Source organism: Styela clava, chromosome 3 (assembly GCF_964204865.1).
Source record: "Styela clava chromosome 3, kaStyClav1.hap1.2, whole genome shotgun sequence".
Lineage (NCBI taxonomy): Eukaryota > Metazoa > Chordata > Ascidiacea > Stolidobranchia > Styelidae > Styela > Styela clava.
Genome location: NC_135252.1, coordinates 2,072,393 through 2,090,780, shown reverse-complemented (window position 1 = coordinate 2,090,780; position 18,388 = coordinate 2,072,393). Strand labels below are relative to the sequence as shown.

Sequence of the window (18,388 nt, the reverse complement as noted above, 5' to 3'; positions counted from 1 at the left end):
CTAGAGAAAGGTTTGTAGCGAACGCTGCAAGCGTTTGTGCACATTTACCCACACTCACACAAGTGGAAAACTCATCACAGCAATTATACTGAAAATTAATATACGGCATGTACATAAACACGAGAAAGTAAAATTCACGGGCAAAGCTTACTTGTAAAATTATGAATAAATTTTGATGAGCGAAAGTGTTGAAAACAATTTTAAGTCATGTGGCGATGCCTGTGCCGAAATGCAAATCCTAATAATAATAGCATTTAGGTGATTAGCTTCTGTTTTACTTGGTAAACAAACAAAGCGTAAACAAAACAAAAAGTAGACAGCAAACTTAAAAACTCGTTAGGATATTCATAGGAAATTTAGGAATAAATAAAAATAATAGTCTTCTGGGAAAAAAATCAAACTTTAACCACTGAAAATTTCGAAGCAATTGGTCCAGTATTCAAAGAGAAAGGAGATTTTATAATGATGGTGACGAAGAAAAATAACAAAACAACAACATAATATTGAAACGATCGTTATGTCCACTAAAGTGTCTAAAAATGATTTTAATTAAACCCTACCCTTAAAATAAATTTAAAATGTGTGGGAGAGGAAAGGTTCAATGACCTGAGGTAAGGTGAAGATCACACCACTGTTCAAGATTGTGTGATGTCACAATTATGATATTTGTCACTTGATTTTTGTCTAGGAAATACAAATGAAAACACTGGATGTCGCTTTTTATATAATGTTTATTAAACAATCTCGTGATTTTCTACAATGTAATTTTATTTTTTTATAAATGAACACAAAATACTTCTTAAAAAAAACATAGTGTTATTCTTCAAAAGAAAATAAATCTAAATCCTGTCTAAATTTCGGGGAAACACGGTAAGAAGTGCTTGTACAGTGTACAAAACTGCTATGCGTAAAAAAGCCACATGGTCATTCTTTGTGTAGCAAATTTTTGTTCCTTTGAGAAGATCGCAAAAAGGAAACTTTCACAGATTAGAATTTCAATTCAATTTTTTTTTATTTTTTGAAGATTTACGTATTCGAGTCGCCACCGACCCTAATAACCAGTATAATTAATCAAAGCTTTATTTCCGCGATCCACTAAGATTCCTTTTTGCGACCCACCAGTGAGTCGCGACCCATAGTTTGGGAACCGCTGCTGTAAAGCACTTTCATTGGCACATTACAATCAGTATGGAATGTCATGACCAATGTCTTTCATTCTTTCTTTGTAGAACTCACGAATAGCTGGGATTTGGACCTGTAAATTTACTCCACTAAAGGTATTTCTATCCACATAAAGTAATTCAATCGTTTAATCATTGTTGTTAACGACGAACTGATATTATGCACAGTATTTACATTGGGTCCTTCCTTGGCCCATAAGTTGCCACCAAATGATATTGAACAACAAACACTGCGAAGCAATCAGAGTTTTAAGACATATATTGTCACCGACGTACGTTCATGAAGACCCAGTAAGACTTGCTTTGATTCGTTCTGTCAACAATATCAGATAATATCAGTTTGAATATATAGATATATGAAAAGAAATAATTTGGAACAGAATCTTGTTCTATGTTTTAATATTTGAATGATCCGTTTTATCTAATATTTAATACGATAAAGACACCGGCAATTGATGTATTCAAAAAATGTAAATTCAATTTAAAAATAAAAATCATAATTCGAAAGGAATGTCAAGTCCACTATCTTTCATTTTTTCACCGTATAATTCATCAAAAGCTGCATTTTCATTTATTGTGAAATAGTTCTTCCAATCACCAACTTCGCCTTTTCTCATGAACTTTGACTTTTTAAAATCCATCCCTAAATTTCTAACATGTGAGTAATTTGTACTTCTGTCCTTGCTCATACTATCGAATGTGCAGAAATTAAATATGATATCTATTTGTTCATTAGTTAGTTTCTTTCCAAGAAAGTTGGATACAGCAACTATTTCCCCTTTCAAGTCCGTCTTCATAGCTTCGTACGTAGTAAAGTAAATGCGTTCTTTGTCTGTCTGAAACTTCTAGAAAATATGAGAGTAATGATTAAAGATTTGCTGGAAAGGTTAATGTACGGGGTTGTTAGGCGTGGTGGAATAAGTGTTTTTCCATAATGAAATAAAACAGAAAAAAATTGCGTAAAATATCAATTTCCATAGGACTCGAAAAAAGAAAATATACGAAAAGTAATGGCCTTCTGTCGACTATTTCCAGCTTTAAGTATTACAAATTTACAATCAGTTATTCCAGTTGTTGTGGCAATCCTCCTAACAACAACAAGAATTTAGCAAAACGATTCATATGTTCACTTTGTATCCAATAAGTAAGACATAAACATTGGGTAAATTTTAGCAAGCTATATTTTCCTAATTGAAAATTAAAGAAAAATGGGTGTTCCAGAAGTATGCGCACCAAGATGTCGTACAACCTGAATCCTGACCGGTACACACCCACATACTATTTTCAGGTTGTGCGCCATTTTGGTGCGCATACTTCTGGAGGTCCGAAAAATGAGCAACTGTATACCTTTTGATATTTGGGTTTGACAGTCACGGAATACCCTGTCCTAGATCTTTGAAAGGGCGCAAAACGTTAGAACAAATTTTAAGACTTAAGAATTTTTTTTCTTTCAAATAACCATTGTAGTTTCATTCAACACATTGCTTGTGTTGACCTGTGTTATAAAGCATGAATGGGTTGAATTGTAGTTATCTTATTTATTGAACGGCCAAATGGTGTTTTTAAAACACTAAACTCAACTAATACTCATCCGGAAATATTTTATTAAACGATTATTTTCGCGGCCTATCCGTCGTAATATATAATTATATCCAATAATTAATTATTGAAATGAGCGCAGATTTCACCTTCGCCAAGAAGCCATTCACATGCACCATGTTCATAAATATGTTCTTACCTCCCAGTATTTGAGTACATGAGGAAACCAGCTTCCAAACATGATGTTTCCAGAGCTATAATTTTCTAAAAATTCACTCCAGGTTCCTGGGTGCGGTAGTAATATATTCATGACGTGAAAGAAGTAGAAAGAAACACAAACGTCTTTCGCATTCCTGGCGACATAAATTATCTTGCATTTGTTACCCGATTGAATATCTTCAGGCAGGAGTCCATAAGGGAGATGAGTCTTTATTAGCCTGCGAAGGTATAATATGCGGATTCAATGGCATTACTGAGTTATTCGAGATTAAAATCAAACACTCTGAATTTGTGTATGTAACGGGATTGTAAAATTCGATTTAAAATGATATGTTAGGGCCATAAGGCACCATTACGTTCCCTTTTTAACGAACGCTCGAATAAAGGGCATATTTCTTACTCTCCAATATTTACTGAAAATATTGTTAGAAAAATAATACGTAAATTCCTACAAACATTATGGTCGCTGACCGGTATATCAAACAGATATGAAATTGACCTTTGCCTATTCTTTTGCCATCTTTCAAGCGTTTGTATTCCCAATGACACGTTGTCCGTCACATCCACTGTTTCAAGATAAGGAATTCGACTCGTAAGTGGCTTGTCCTTATCAAAGTTGGTATCAGCATTGTTGCAAATTAACCAAACAAGTTGCTGCATCCATGTTGTACCTTCGTTAAAGTCAATAGTTCAATAAACTTCTATAAATTTCTACGACTTGAAAACATTTTACTGAGAAGAATAGTTTTTCATAGCGTTGCATACTGTGAAATTGCACTTTGCTGTAGATTGTATAAGATAATATTGTTAAAGAGTGTTCAATGGAGCATTTGTAATCTTAGTGAAAAAGGGACATGAACTAAATGAGAAACATTATGTCATATAAGTATTATAAAATAAATGTCATAACATGATATATATTGAACAGAGATGGAATAAAAAGGGAAAGACAAATGAAAAGCCTAATCACAATTTTTGACTTCACAATTTTATTTTTTAAAGTCATGGGGATGTGTAACATTACTGGCATCTGACTTCAAAATCATTCGAAGATGTGATCGAGAAATAACTTGTCGTTGAATGTAGGGTATTCTTAAATGTTACACTGTACAATGCAATGCACTCACCTGATTTTGGATAAGTAGCAATAAAAACATCGTCATCTCTAATTTTGAATTTCAGAGCTTCCTCATACACAGCAGCCATTCCGGTGTTGCTTAATATTGTTTTATACCCATTGGATGCTCTAAAATGATATAATGCACGCACCCTCAACGTCTCTGACAAACCAGTCACATGAAGCAAATGTGCTATTCCAAGTTTTATGATCAGCTTCACTTCTGAAAGTTGAATTATCTTGTCAAAATATTCTCCAGATGAACAATGTAAAGTGAAAAATGTTCAAACTCTGGAAATAAGGCAATATTTGGTTTAATGGAGTTGTATAGTTATAACGCGCACTGAAACATAAACTGAAAATTAAAGACACCCATAGGACTTAGCTATTACATGGAGTTCTTATTATATACTACTTACTGAAAGAGTCTCTGTCAATCAGTCGCATTGATTTCCATATTGTTCTTGCGTATAAAAACGCAGTAGTAAGAGATATTGACAGTATAATAAAAACTTGCATTCTGGATGATCCAAGTTTTCAGTTTTATTCTATAATTCTCTACGTAATTTTATAAAGCAAAATACAAAAAATTGTCGCGACGATTGCATTCAACTGGACATCGACAACCACCCAACGAAATAGCAAAACAGTACCTTTACCCATCAGGAACTCACAAGCTCAAGTACGGACTTGGATACAATCGCTCAACTTCCCGTTTCATTTGCAAACGTCCCATAACTGTACTGCAACTGGTAGTATCGTGTTGCTAATACATCTTTTCAAATATGGGCATTTCCTTATATAACATTTAATATTTATTTTTGTTGGTTGGTTATCAGGCATGGCCCGTAGTCTCCGTTACAAATACTTTTACTATGTCGTGCAGGAATTTAAGGATGAATATGCATTAAACTAATTGCATTGTGTTGCTTCGAAGATAGATACGGCTTTTGGGGTAGGCAATTTATACCTTCTACTGATAGCACAAGTAGTTAACTAATATACAATTTATATTATTTTACTACAAGTATTCTAATTTACATACTTGATACAACTCTATCCTCTTATCTTTACCAATGTCCATTGTATACGTATTTACATATTAGATATATATACGTTACACATGAGCTGATATGAATGCAGATTTGTTCCTCATAGAAAATACTCCTTTATAAAACGGCCTTCAAATGCATTTATCACATCATGTAGGTACGCCAGGTAAAATGTCTTTGGTGCGCAAAGCATTGGTTGTTTAAACAGCTCAAAAATGTTATTGTCATTTTCACTCCATAGTCATAAACCAATACATAGACCTGTAATAAATCTAAAAACTATCTATATATATACATAATAGGATCGTTGTTCATACTATTGTTAAACGCTCTTCTTCGTGTTGAGGATTGATACAGCTACACACAGTTTTAAATTCTTTAAGTTTTAGAATTTAGGAAATTTACAGCGATGCTAGGTTAATAATCCAATAGTCCACATTCATCACAATATATTTAACTTAATAAAATTCGGACTTTCCGTGTAGCATGTATATAGACAACGCTATGAATGGGCGCGAATTGTGGACGCAGCCTACTAAAATTGATTGCCATGCACATTAACACAACTGTCCAAATGTAGTTCGGCATTTGAGATATAATTGAGGTACCGCGATAAAACAAACAATATCCTACATTTCTTTATTGCAAAAAATCAAATATTAGCATACTGTGCCTCGGCTCGTCGTCCGTTATCTCAGTGTGTATGATATACGAATAAAATTAAATGTCGATTATGAATATAGATCGACACAACTCAATACGGAAAAGAAACTGAAATTTCAAATCTACAATTTTTGTGTAACCGAATCAGCGCGCTAACTATGGCATATAAAATCACCAAGAAAAGACAACTGGCTGGCCTTACATTTGTGTGCCAGTTTACAACTTTGATTTGCTACGAATATTTATGAAAATTGTTGAGACTCATTAGTAATCGTTCCATTTGAAAAACATGTAATAGCAAAATTTGGAAAATATAAACAAATTCCTATAATTAATTAATACCATTGGAGAGTGATTTTTGAATTGTCAGATGTCTAAGACCCATTCGTCTCTCTTTACAGTATTTTGCTCAAACGTTTAGATCAGTATGTTATGTAACCCAAATGATGGACTGATTATTGGTCGTGTTTATTAACAGAGTAATCCTGTTTTTCTAAAATGTATAGATAACATGTGGCGGGAAAAATTATACATTTCCCAGTGGCGGCGCGTGGTCATTTTGACAACCGGGGCAAGCTACTGCGCGACCAAGTCACCCCCATCTACGGGGACAGGATGAGCGCTGTAAGTTCTCCCATCATTTTATGAGTATAAAAACCATTCCATCGGTAACAACCAATCGGCAAAAGCGACAATTTTTAACGATAAGAAAGTGACATTAAAACCGGTCCAAGTCAAGGGATTAATAAATATAGACATAGTTTATTTTGAAACCTCTTTCAAAAGGAAAGGCAATATTTACCCACATAAATACAATGACATATTAACAGAAACTTCGGGAAAGCAGACAAAACCTAAAATAAGGTTTAAAACGTTACTATGAAGAAAGGAAAGGTAATGCAAAGATAAGGACATGCGTCGCTCACTCATAGATATATATGCTGCTAGACTTCTACTGCTTGAACATATATGCAACACGCCGCGGTTTCTTGGAAGCAAAATGCTCAATAACGCGCTGATTAAAGTCATGCATCCCGGAAATAACGTCTCTGTGAATGGATAAAACAGCCAAGGAATTTAATCTATCTTGCTATACGTTTTAATACGCTTCAGCGTGCTGAATGTTCGCTCTGCGTCGGCGGAAGAAATAGGCGTCGTCAAAATGATGTCCAGAAATTTTGCAGACGCCGCAAAGGTAGTTACTAGAGTGTTATCTATGAGGAACCCATAGAGCGCGCAAGTTGATGTGATGTTCAAAAAAGTTTGATTGGTGTATATACATCGCAATTCATTTTCCAATTTACCCACCCAGTGAACAATTTTTTGGTTGATAAGGCCCAAGACGTTGTACCTCTAATTTTTGTTCCAGCGGCAGCTGCGAAAACGGAGTGCGAAGTAGTGCATCAACCGTATTCATTATGAGGTCTAAGGCTAAGAAATGCGAAGCCGGAAAGAAGTGAGGAGCTCAAAAGGAATGTGGAAAATCGAAAGCAAATGGACTAAAGGTCTCTAACTGATTCAAATAGCGAAACAAGCGACAAAAACGAAGGCGAGGAAACTATCAACTCTTCAAGCAACCAACGAACGAGAAGGAATGCGTGAATATGTCAACACGTTGTTGTAAGAAACGTCGGCATTGTGTCGTCATAAATTCGGGGCTAGCCCCGATGATTTAGTAAAAGAAACAGAAAACAAACGAGACAAACGCGGCGAGTGGAAGATAAAAGAGAGAATACGATATACAATGAGCAACCGGGGCAAAATCGGCGTCGCCCCGTCGACGTTCGGCGAAGGCTTTGCGAGCGAAAAATGAACCATGTCGGTAGAATATGGCTAGTGTAGACAGTCTGTGCAACCGATATTGAGGTATTTTTCGAATATTTTTTTCATTATACCGAAAAAACAACCGGGGCATTGCCCCGGTTGGCCCTATTGACGCGCCGCCACTGACATTTCCTATACCAAAATTTGAATTAAAATTGAATTTCAATATCGCTATTTTTCATTTCCTTTTTGTCGAGCTCATCAAAAGCTGCATTTTCGTTCAGTGTGGAGTAATTCTTCCTGTCACCAACTTCTCCCTTCTCGTGAATTTGGACAATTAAATATTTATCCCTGCATTTTTGGCATGAGAGCCATTTGTACATTTATTTTAACTTATATTCTTGACTGTGCGGTGTTTGAATATCGTATTTATTTGTCTATCGGTAAGATTCCTTCCCAGAATACTAAATACGTTATTTCACCTTTCAAGTCTTTCTTTGTAGCTTCGTATGTAGTAAAGTAGATACGTTCTTTGTCTGACTGATAATTCTGGAAAAACTAAATATCTCATCAAAAAAGAAAACGAAAATTTTATATTCATTCAAATGAAAACAAACACAGCGTTCATAAAATGGATTTGTATAGAAAGGTATAGGTATACCTGTCAAAAAAGTAATAATCCAAATCAAAATATATACTAATACACGTTGTCTCAAAAAACAGCCTCGTCATGCCTACTACTGACGCTTCAATGCTATACCATGTGTATTTTGTTTAAACGATAGCTTTTTATTCATGATTCACGAACCTCTATACGGTATGATTCAATGGACTGGATTTTGCAATGCGAAACGATGCAAGAAATGTTGCAAAAGTCAGGTGTAACAAGTTGAATGAGGCGAGAAGTGAAGCGAAAAATGTTAGTCCACAGCAGGAGTCACCAACCCGTTGCCCGCGGGCACCAAGTCGCCCGTGAAGACCAAATGAGTCGCCCGCAGGCCTGTTTCAAAATAAGCTTAACAACGGCACTCATAAGTAAGCTACATCAATTAATTTTGGTCATGGTATTCTTGTATAAATCCCACTTATGTCTTATTTGGGAACTGGGAATGACACCATGTTAATTATTATGGTAACGATCATCCTAACTTTTATTTGACCTCAGTAATGTGAGGGGTCATTTCCTAATTATGACATCACACAGATATGTCCTTCCACGAACCCGCGTTTTTCCGTGTCCGTTGATTTGTGGAGCAGCAATGCCAATAATACAATTATATATTGATTTCAAAGAAAAATGGCAGAAAAACGAAAGAAAGCCTACAATTCTCACTATGAATGGGAGGTGAATTTCCTTTTACCACCGTGGAAACAGCTTGCGTATGTCTCTTTTGTGGTGCGATTATAGCGACGACAAAGCGGAGAGACATTTCACATCTTGTCACTATCCATTGGTCAGCGCAGTACGGGCATAAAAAGCTCGCCTTTTAAATCAAACAGCAATCCTATTTTACGAGATCAGTGGTTGGTTCAAGCTATCTTTGTGAATCAACATTTTTTGACATGACCTAAGCAAGGAAAAGGCCTTGCTGATGAAAATCTGCAGGACCCGCTCAGAGTTACAGTGTCAAGTTACACGCCGGAGTACAGCACACTGGTGGAGAGCATCAGACCAGATTTGTTAGATTTTGGTTTTCTTCTTGTTGAAAACAAGATATTCATAATTAGTTAAATGTGTTTGTAAATGTAACATTCGGCAGTACAACTGTTAAGTTCATTTCATCTTAGGGTTATGCAGAGTGTTTGTAAAAAAGTAGGTACATTCTGAACATGTGGTTTCCGAAGATATTATTGTAGTTATTAATGTAAAATCAATTTGAAAAACACTGAGTTTGAAAATGGATAAAACGCGGCTTAATCGGTACCCAGAAAGTAGCCCTCGGCTTCGAAAAGGTTGGTGTCCCCTGGTGTACAGTAACTTAATAAATGAAGTGTCATAAAGAATATCTGGTAACTGATGTAACACACACACACAAATTTTATTAATGCAAGGAGATAGAAATGTTACCTTACCCAAATAAATTACAAAATCACATGTATTCTTTGACTGGAGTAAATGTAAGGTAAGAAGTTACATTTTATGAACGATATTTACGGCGTTACAAGAGCAAAAGTGGAAAACAATAAGCCTCGTGCCAAAACGAAATTTAATCGAAATCTTAAAAATTCCTTGAGCTATTTATTTTAGCTAAAACATCAAAATTTGGTTTTAGTTTGGTTGTAGCAAAATCATGCGGGCCAAATTGAATTACTCAACTGGCAGGATTTGGAACGCCGTCGCAGTTTGCCCCTGTCAGTGTTAGAGCATTAGGCTACTCATTGCTGAAAGGACGGGTTGATATAACCTCGTGGACAAAGCGCCTAAACGTTATGACAGTCGATTCCGAAAACTAGCTACTGACTAATATCTATCAAACAGATATGATACTATAACCTTTGGTTATTCTTTTGCCATTTTTCAAGCGTTTGTATTCCCAATGACACGTTGTCCGTTATATCTACTGTTTCAAGAAAAGGAATTCGACTCGAAATTGGCTTTAAGAATAGTTTTGAAGAGCATTGCATACTGTGAAATTGGGATGAAAATAAATAAAAACGAAAAGCCCAATTACAATTTTGGCGTCGTCATAATTCTATTTTCAACGCCATGGGGATGTGTAACTCTACTTGCATTCGACTTTAAAATCATTCAGAGATGTGATCCGGAAATAAGTTAATGCTTAAATCCATAAATGTCATCTTTTACAATGCACTCACCTGAGTTTGGATAAGTAGCAATAAAAACATCATGATCTCTAATCTTGAATTTCAGAGCTTCCTAATACACAGCAGCCATTTCCGCGTTGCTTAATATTGTTTTATATCCATTGGATGCTCTAAAATGATATAGGGCACGTACCCTCAACATCTCCGACAAATCAGTCACATGAAGCAAATGTGCTATTCCAAGTTTTATGATCAGCTTCACTTCTGAAAGTTGAATTATCTTGTCAAAATATTCTCCAATTATAAAATGTTAGCGCAAGGATGAACAATGTAACGTAAAAGGTGTTTAATCTCTGGAAATATTACTAGGCAACATTTGTTTTAATTTGATTATTTAAAAAAAATTTTAGGTAAAATTGAATGAAATGAAACCAACCAATTTCATTTCGTATTTCTGCAAAAGATACCAGCAAACAGTATAGAATATAGAAAAGATGGTATCACGTATCAGATTTTGGTAAGATTCTCCATAAGGGACTCTGGGAAAATGAAGGTATATGGATATAACACGAAGTAAAACATAACTGAAAATTAAACAGCCACAGGGCTGATCTATCTTATAATATAGTACTTATTATATACTACTCACTGAAAGAGTCTCTGTCAATCAGTCGCATTGATTTCCATCTTGTTTTTGCGTACAAAAACGCAGTAGTAAGAGCTGTTAACTAATAGTATAATTAAAACTAGCATACTGGATGATATAATCCAAGTCTTCACTTTTATTACAAAATTCTCTATGAATTAATGAAGATAAATACAAAGTTAAAAAAGAGATATACGCGACGATTGTGTTCGACAAAACATCGACAACCACCCAACGAAATAGCAAAACAGTAACTCCACTCTTCACAACCCACAAACTCAAGTATATATGGACTTGGGAATAATCGCTCAACTTCCCATTTCATCATTCCATTTACAAACGTTCTATAACTGAAGTGCAACTGGTAGTACCGTGTTTGCTGATATATCTTATCAAATATGGGAATTCCCTTACATAACATTTGCTATTTATTTTGTTTGGTCTGTATGAAAGGGTTTTCCGAGTTTTCTAATTTGGAAAGTAGCGAATCCATTGTTTCTGTGAAATTAGAAAACTCAGATAGACGGTATCCGAAAATAGCACCTGCGATTATTTTATTAGTTGTTGTTGGGTGATTCATTGACTTAAGTCCACATTTCTCCACGATGAGAAACTGAGACCATGCTCCTGGGTTTCCGTGAACGAAATATCAGAGCGTATAGAAACCAACTCCTCCAGCATTTCTAAGAGAAGCAACATTAACAAAGTTGTAGCAATCTATACGTATGGGGATAATAGGAGGTATGCTGAAACTGGTATTCGCTTATTGCGATAATAAGGGAAATTGTATAAAGTTTGTCATCATTAATATGCTTTTACAGTGATCTTACATTTAGGTGGAGAAGATTGAAATCGGTTGATTTCTATTGAGATGGAACTATCACAATGTTAGAGAACTCTACACCTATTTACTTGTAATGGGGTAAACGGTTGAAGGCAAACTCGAAGATTCCCAATAGGGAAGGTTTGGGCAGGAGGTATGGACTTTTGAATCAAGGCACGTTTGGCAGATATAGCTAGCACTGGGAGATGGCAAATTTATGCAAGTAAAGCAAAATTCATGATTACGCGATTTAGAACAAAAATATGAATCACTACGTCGTGGAAAAGGTACTCCCGTAGTATGTGAACTAAGATGGCGGACACCGGAACGTAGTATGTGTCAAAAAATTTTCTTTTGTGCATTTTATTTATTATTCTGTTTTGCTTTACTGTTTTTCATTTTCTTTTGTATCTCTTGCTTTGTTCGGTTAGTTTGTTCAATTGACAACAATGCGAATGCGCGTTTCGTAACTTGAAAATGTCGTATTCGGGGTCTTTCATTAATAGAGGTAAGACTGTACTTTTTCTAAAGCATCAGCTGGACTTATTTTTCCAAAAGCCTCGACATGAATTCAACATACTCAGAGACAAGCTCACAGTATCCAATAAATCGACGTTTTTGGCATTTTTTTTATGTTGGTAAACGAATATTTTTACTAATTGCTTTCTCATTATTGTTAAAATAAAGTAGCGTGTGAGGATTATATTAAATTTATCTGATTGTATAGAATAAATCGTATTAAAATAACTAAGTTCTAGCCGTCGAAAGACATTCATTAACAACCTGATGGTTCAAAATGGTCAATACAAAATTGTGTCAGACTTCAATATAGCATCAATTATACATAAAAATTATTGCATACATTATTGGAAAGGACAGACAACATTTGCTACATTATATAAATTGCACAGTCAATTATTAAGAATCATTTTAGATAGTTAAAAATAAAAGATTGCATTAGGTATGATATATAAATACATTACTAAAAACATTTAAATTCAGCAAGCAGCACTTTAAGAGAGTTAAAATGAATCGGAATAGTTGATTCTAATTGTGGTAACTAGTACACAATACATATATATATTGAAGAAATTTCAGTACAGTATGGAGCACAGATATTGTATTCATCAAATCAAGGAATGTAAAAATAAGTTTCAGAAGTTATGGTACTGATATTACTTCTTAATTCACACCTTTTCAGTAGAGGATAATTGAAGTTTTACAATCTATAGATGTTACAGTGAGCTTTCCCTGTATGTAATAATCTGATTAAAACAAAATATAACCAGCAGAATAATGAATGAGTGATGTATGAAGAAGAAGATTCAAAGCAAACAAGCTATTTGACCAATCAATTAGTAAAACAATATAGAAATAAAGCACATAGTTTTGTTATTAAAAAATCAAGACATTTACAAGATCATGTAATCAACAAATTGATATTAAATGTATTCAATATCTGTTTAGATATTGATATCTGTTTAGATATTGAACATTACAAATTGGGATAATAATCAACCATCAAGTCATAAACATCTTGCAAAGCTTTCCCAATATGTAGTGCCATGTCCTTTGCATCCGTTTCTGGTCCACTCCTCATTGCTGTGATAACAAATGTCATATGGTCATCATTTATTTTATAGAATGCACCATATCCATCATCACGCATTGGCATAGCTGATCCTGCAGCCTGTAAAAACATCATTGAGAGCATATAAAACTTACAGTTTCCACTAATTTTTTGATACAGTGGAGCTCTTTCCACTCAAATAAATAAAACAAATAAAAGTTGAAATTCTGAAATTTAATTTCAAACTACAAATGAGCAAATCTTATAAAATCAAAAATACATTCGCCTCAATAAAAAATTTGAGAAAATTTTGCACTGACGTTAGCATATCCTGAAAAACTTGTTGAAAGAATAAAGTTTCCATTTCCTCCAGATTTTTCGAATGAAGAATCAGAGAATATTTCAGGTAGCTTTTCCCCATTTTCCTGCAAAATTCAAGGGAACTATTGAGAATTCTGTTACAGGACATTTAGAAAGATAATGAACAGGCTATGGCACCTTTGGACCCATGTATAATCGAAATCAAAGATAATTGCATGGTATTAAAAAAGTAAATTATTATATTAATAATGAGAATCAAAATCAGCCACAAATTGCAAGTATAGTCTTGGTTACGGTCTCAAAATTTTGTTGTCAATGGGTAAAATAATGCGAAAAGCAAGCACAGGGTTAAATACTCTGGATGCAAAGATTATAAAACTTACATTAGCTATGGCAGCAATACCAAGCATATATCGATCACATCCCCTTCCTGCTTTGCATTCCTCCATCAACCAAACATATTTTTTACAGGCTTTCATGAACAACTCTTTCGTGTTTGGAAGATCTGCCAAAAAACACAATAAAATAACTCTGGTTATTCAATATTGATTGAAGGAAACTGAATAAAAAGTACGAACCAGAAATCATTGCCTCGCAAAATTCAACAACTTCAGGGGTACAAGTGCGTATGGTCTCTGTTCTTCCACGATAAAAGCTGAAAAAAATATACATTTTATATGCAAGGAAATACGACATTAGTACCACTTCCATCAATAAATGATATTCTCACATTCGAGTTGTTGCAGTCTCATAAGTAGGAGCAGGATGGCCATGTTTTCTCATATAAGCAAGTTGAATACAAATCTGTACGAATCCGCAAGGATGAATCTGAAAAAATTAATGAAATAGTAAATATGTTAGGTAGCATACGCATAATATCTTCATGTCATAATTGTAATTTGTAAGTCCAAATTCCAAGTTCTCTTTAAATAGTTCCATCACTTAAGTTAAAGGGTGACACCAGAAACAGAACCCAGGCCATTGAAACATATTCTAAAGAGAATATAACTTTTGTGCAAAGCATCTTAGATTACTAAAAATTCTAGGTACAATAATTCACAAACAAAAGTTCAAAGGTGAAAGGAATTTTCTTCATTTTCGTAGAAATAATTATGAAATTTATGAATTCGGTTTTTTAGGTCACCTGTTAAGCAATATGATAACATTTTTATGGAATTAAAGTCAATCTATTTTGAGAATTGTGAAAACCACGAATGGCAGATGATTTCTCAACATGAATTCAGAAATACTTGAGAACAAATCGAAATCAGTATTTTAAATGAAAATTGGGACTAAAATAGTTAGTTTCATGCAATACAGCAGTATTTCAATTTTCAATGTAATATAAAGCCTTCATTTACATTTTTCAGTTTTTTCAATGCTTTTTTTCCAAACTGTTGAAAGTTGAAAAAGTTACAATCAAAGTTTAGGTTCAGATTCTCAGCTATTTTTGATGCCTCTTCAATCCAGCTTTTAAGCTTTTCATTCACAACAAAAGTCAGTTCAACAGGAGAATCAACTGGACTTTGATCTAGAAAACATGCATTCAGGAAAGATACTGAGTGCCAATGTCATTTACTGTGGAATATCAAAGATAAAAACAATATTGTTCATATCCTAACATTATTTGAACACTACGTGAAAGTGTAAATATTTTATTCATAACATATATAATTTTAAAGAAATTGTAGTATGAATCATGAGAAAATAAATACTGTATACTGAATGGGACTAAGGATTGAGGATTTGAATAAATGAAAGTCAACTTACCAGCATTCCATAATTCCAACAATTTCTGTTTCTTCATATCTTGTAGCACTGCTTCAATATAGGCCATCATCGTCACAAAAACCATTCCATCTAATGGTGTATGATCGGCATGAACTACAAATTTACCATTCTTAGTGCAGATATAATTAAACTTATCCATCCATCTGTTTCCATAGGACAGTGTAGCACCACATCTAAGCAAATCTGTGTCACTCTGAAATTAAGTTGGAAGGTATCATATCATCAACAATTTTTATCACAATCGGTAATTCATCATACATACCTGTGGAGAATCATCAGATAAATTAAAACAAAACAATGCAGTGTCAATGTCATGAATATTCTTTTTGTTTTGAGGAGATAGTTCAATCAGATGTGATCGAGCATCAGCCCAAGTATCCCTATCTAGTTCAGTCAGTGTAGAAATACCTTCACCACTTTCTTTGTCTTGCACGATTTGAGAAACAACTTTATAAAATTGACTGGGAGTGTATATTTGCCCTGTTAAAGGAATTCAGTACTGTAGACATACTGTGAGCAAATACAAGTGCTGCAAAAATGGATCAGAAAATTACATATGGTGTGATGGTGTATTACCGTACATACAGTAATAAGCAAATACACATCCCCTTCTTATTTGATTTTGTTTCTACTTGTAAGTTGTCAAAAGAGTTTTGATGCAAATTTTAAGAATTATAAATATCTAACTGTTTTCGTTTTCTGTATGGGAAATATGGAACAACTTCATTTGTGCTGGTGCTATCCAATATAAATTTACCTGTTTTACCTACCTGTTTTATTGGAGATGCTTGCTATTTTATATATTCTTTTGTGATAAAAAATAATAACATGTGTTGGACAGTCACCCTCATAAATTGTTTTAAAACAATTGAACAATTCATCTGTTTCTTTATATGGTATTCGACAGGTATTGAATAAGAACCTGTTAAAAATACATTATATCTTATACATAACTTCTTTAAGAAAATCTGGAATTGTAATCCATTTAATTAGGGGTAAAAGGGTCAGAGTTAACACAGTCACAACATGTAGGAATTTCAAAGTGTAGGATTCAGATATCTAATGACATTATTCAATTTAATTCTGAATGATCAATTGCATGCAATGAAACTAAAAATACCAGAGCAAATATATCTTATCAATGATTAATTGTTCACTGCAGTTAACACGAAGGGTTGACCAATATGGGTTGGTGTTGTAGATTAAGATATTGAGTTTCAACTTTCATGCTTATCGATTCACCCATGGTGGAAAAAATTAATAAAGAAGACAAACCTGAACTGATACATTGAGAAGTTATTTCCTTTACGGTCTTTTTGTTGTTTCAACTTTTCCTCCCGCAGCAGAGACCAATATTTCATCACAAAGTGTAATTGCCATGCTGCACTTTTGAGCTGAATATTTCAACAATAGACGAGATGAAATCGAAAATATTACCTCAATTCACAAAAATATTCCCAATGGAATACACATATTATGAAAGAACTACAGAACTGAAATGAAAAACCAATGATAGTGAAATTTGGTTTGCAGGTGGAGTGTCAACTGTCAATCATAGGCTTATTTTAACCATCAATTCGACAAGCAAATTCATCCTATATTGCACTAATTTACCACAGGAGCGTGAAGCATCACTGAAACATCATTTGCAATATTACATTTGTTTTTCTTTCACAAAAGATTTTCCAGGTTATATAAATATATTTCAACAAACCTGATCTGATGCATCAACTGGCCAAAAACAAAACACAGGGATTCCAGTAAAATTGAGATTTCCGGACACTCCACGGAATTTTAAGTAAGCATCAGTCCACCATTCATCCATCCAGTTTCTTCTAACTATCATGGTGAGTAAACAAAATCCCAATATTACCAAAAAACACAAGTATTCAAACTAAAATGATGTTTAGGTACAGATAGAAACCATGAACCAAAAATAAGTGTTGTCTTGAGAGTACAATCAATTTACTGTATAAACAAACAGACTATAATAATTATCATGTGGATAGGTCACACCTTGCGGACCATTATGTAGTCACAATATGTTACTGATTTACAACTTAGTCCAATAAAGGATTGGAGCTACCTGTCTCTGCACTACAATCTTGCAAATTTTATTTCAGCAAATGCAATATTCATGTCATCTTGAGCCTTAATATAGCTTTCACCAACTTAGTGATATTGAATGCATTTTACCTTGACTTCTTTCCAGAAGAGATTTATGAAGCTGTACTCCTTCATTTTTCACAAAGTTCTCAGAAATTTGTTGAGTGTTTACAAAATCTTCTTTAGTGACAGCTAAAAATATTTTAAATGAAATATTTGAAATAAAAAAACAAGCAGTTTTAGTATTATATTATTAAGTATTATATTTCTGGTATAGTCATTTCTTCCAGCATAATCTATACAAGCGTGCATCAGGGATGGATGAAAGAAGATCGGTCTTGTTCTTATCGAAAGGATGAAGAGCCATGGTTTGAAATTGAATGTATGGTTTTATTATTTTATCAAATGCATTCTATAAACTTGTCCAAATGTCAGTATGATAGGTCATATCTCATTATCATTACTGCCCTGAAAATGAATACTGAAAATTACATCTAACAAGCGTATTTTACGAATGTGTGTTCTGGAATGTTAATCTGGAAATTAGAATATAGCACCTGCTTTGCAAGAATCCATGTACTTCTGGATAGTTTCATTTAGCTTTGGTAATGGAAGTGATGGTAATTTGTCATCCTGCCCAAAAGTGCGTTTTGTTGGATCAGGGTCTTTCTCAATAAAAGCTGATTCCATTTTCATCTGCTGTGCATTGAATACAGAAACAAGGTTCCTCCAAAACAAAATAGTTTTTGACGTACAATGTCTACGTAAAATCGTCCCAGCAATCATAGTATGACTGATAAAAAAATGAAAAATATATAAGTTAACGTCTG

At 34.0% G+C, this 18,388-nt stretch overlaps 2 protein-coding genes across 5 annotated transcripts; both read right to left on the bottom strand.

Moving 5' to 3' along the window:
* Window positions 1-711: 711 nt before the first annotated feature.
* On the bottom strand, window positions 712-8,403 carry LOC120341865 (sulfotransferase 1B1-like). Of its 3 annotated transcripts, XR_013474891.1 has the most exons (6): window positions 4,476-8,403; window positions 4,067-4,279; window positions 3,439-3,610; window positions 2,920-3,157; window positions 2,529-2,676; window positions 1,916-2,026 (listed from the first exon to the last, which is right to left on the bottom strand). XR_013474891.1 is itself a non-coding variant. In XM_078111107.1 (5 exons), exons 2-5 carry the CDS (start codon window positions 4,143-4,145, stop codon window positions 1,676-1,678), a joined length of 840 nt encoding a protein of 279 aa, XP_077967233.1. In that variant the 5' UTR covers window positions 4,146-4,347; window positions 4,476-8,403; the 3' UTR covers window positions 712-1,675. The 3 variants fall into 3 exon arrangements, 2 of the variants coding, with proteins under 2 accessions (XP_077967233.1, XP_077967232.1); XM_078111107.1 differs by lacking the exon at window positions 2,529-2,676 and having other exon boundaries at window positions 712-2,026; window positions 4,067-4,347; XM_078111106.1 differs by lacking the exon at window positions 2,529-2,676 and having other exon boundaries at window positions 712-2,026.
* A 3,967-nt stretch (window positions 8,404-12,370) lies between these two features.
* LOC120343210 (peroxisomal carnitine O-octanoyltransferase-like) lies at window positions 12,371-18,347 on the bottom strand. Of its 2 annotated transcripts, none has more exons than XM_039412345.2 (13): window positions 18,116-18,347; window positions 17,649-17,750; window positions 17,167-17,291; window positions 16,728-16,846; window positions 16,223-16,374; window positions 15,715-15,932; window positions 15,432-15,645; window positions 15,023-15,192; window positions 14,392-14,498; window positions 14,240-14,316; window positions 14,045-14,166; window positions 13,661-13,765; window positions 12,371-13,460 (listed from the first exon to the last, which is right to left on the bottom strand). In XM_039412345.2, exons 1-13 carry the CDS (start codon window positions 18,342-18,344, stop codon window positions 13,266-13,268), a joined length of 1,935 nt encoding a protein of 644 aa, XP_039268279.2. In that variant the 5' UTR covers window positions 18,345-18,347; the 3' UTR covers window positions 12,371-13,265. The 2 variants fall into 2 exon arrangements, with proteins under 2 accessions (XP_039268279.2, XP_039268280.2); XM_039412346.2 differs by having other exon boundaries at window positions 14,392-14,489.
* Window positions 18,348-18,388: the final 41 nt, after the last annotated feature.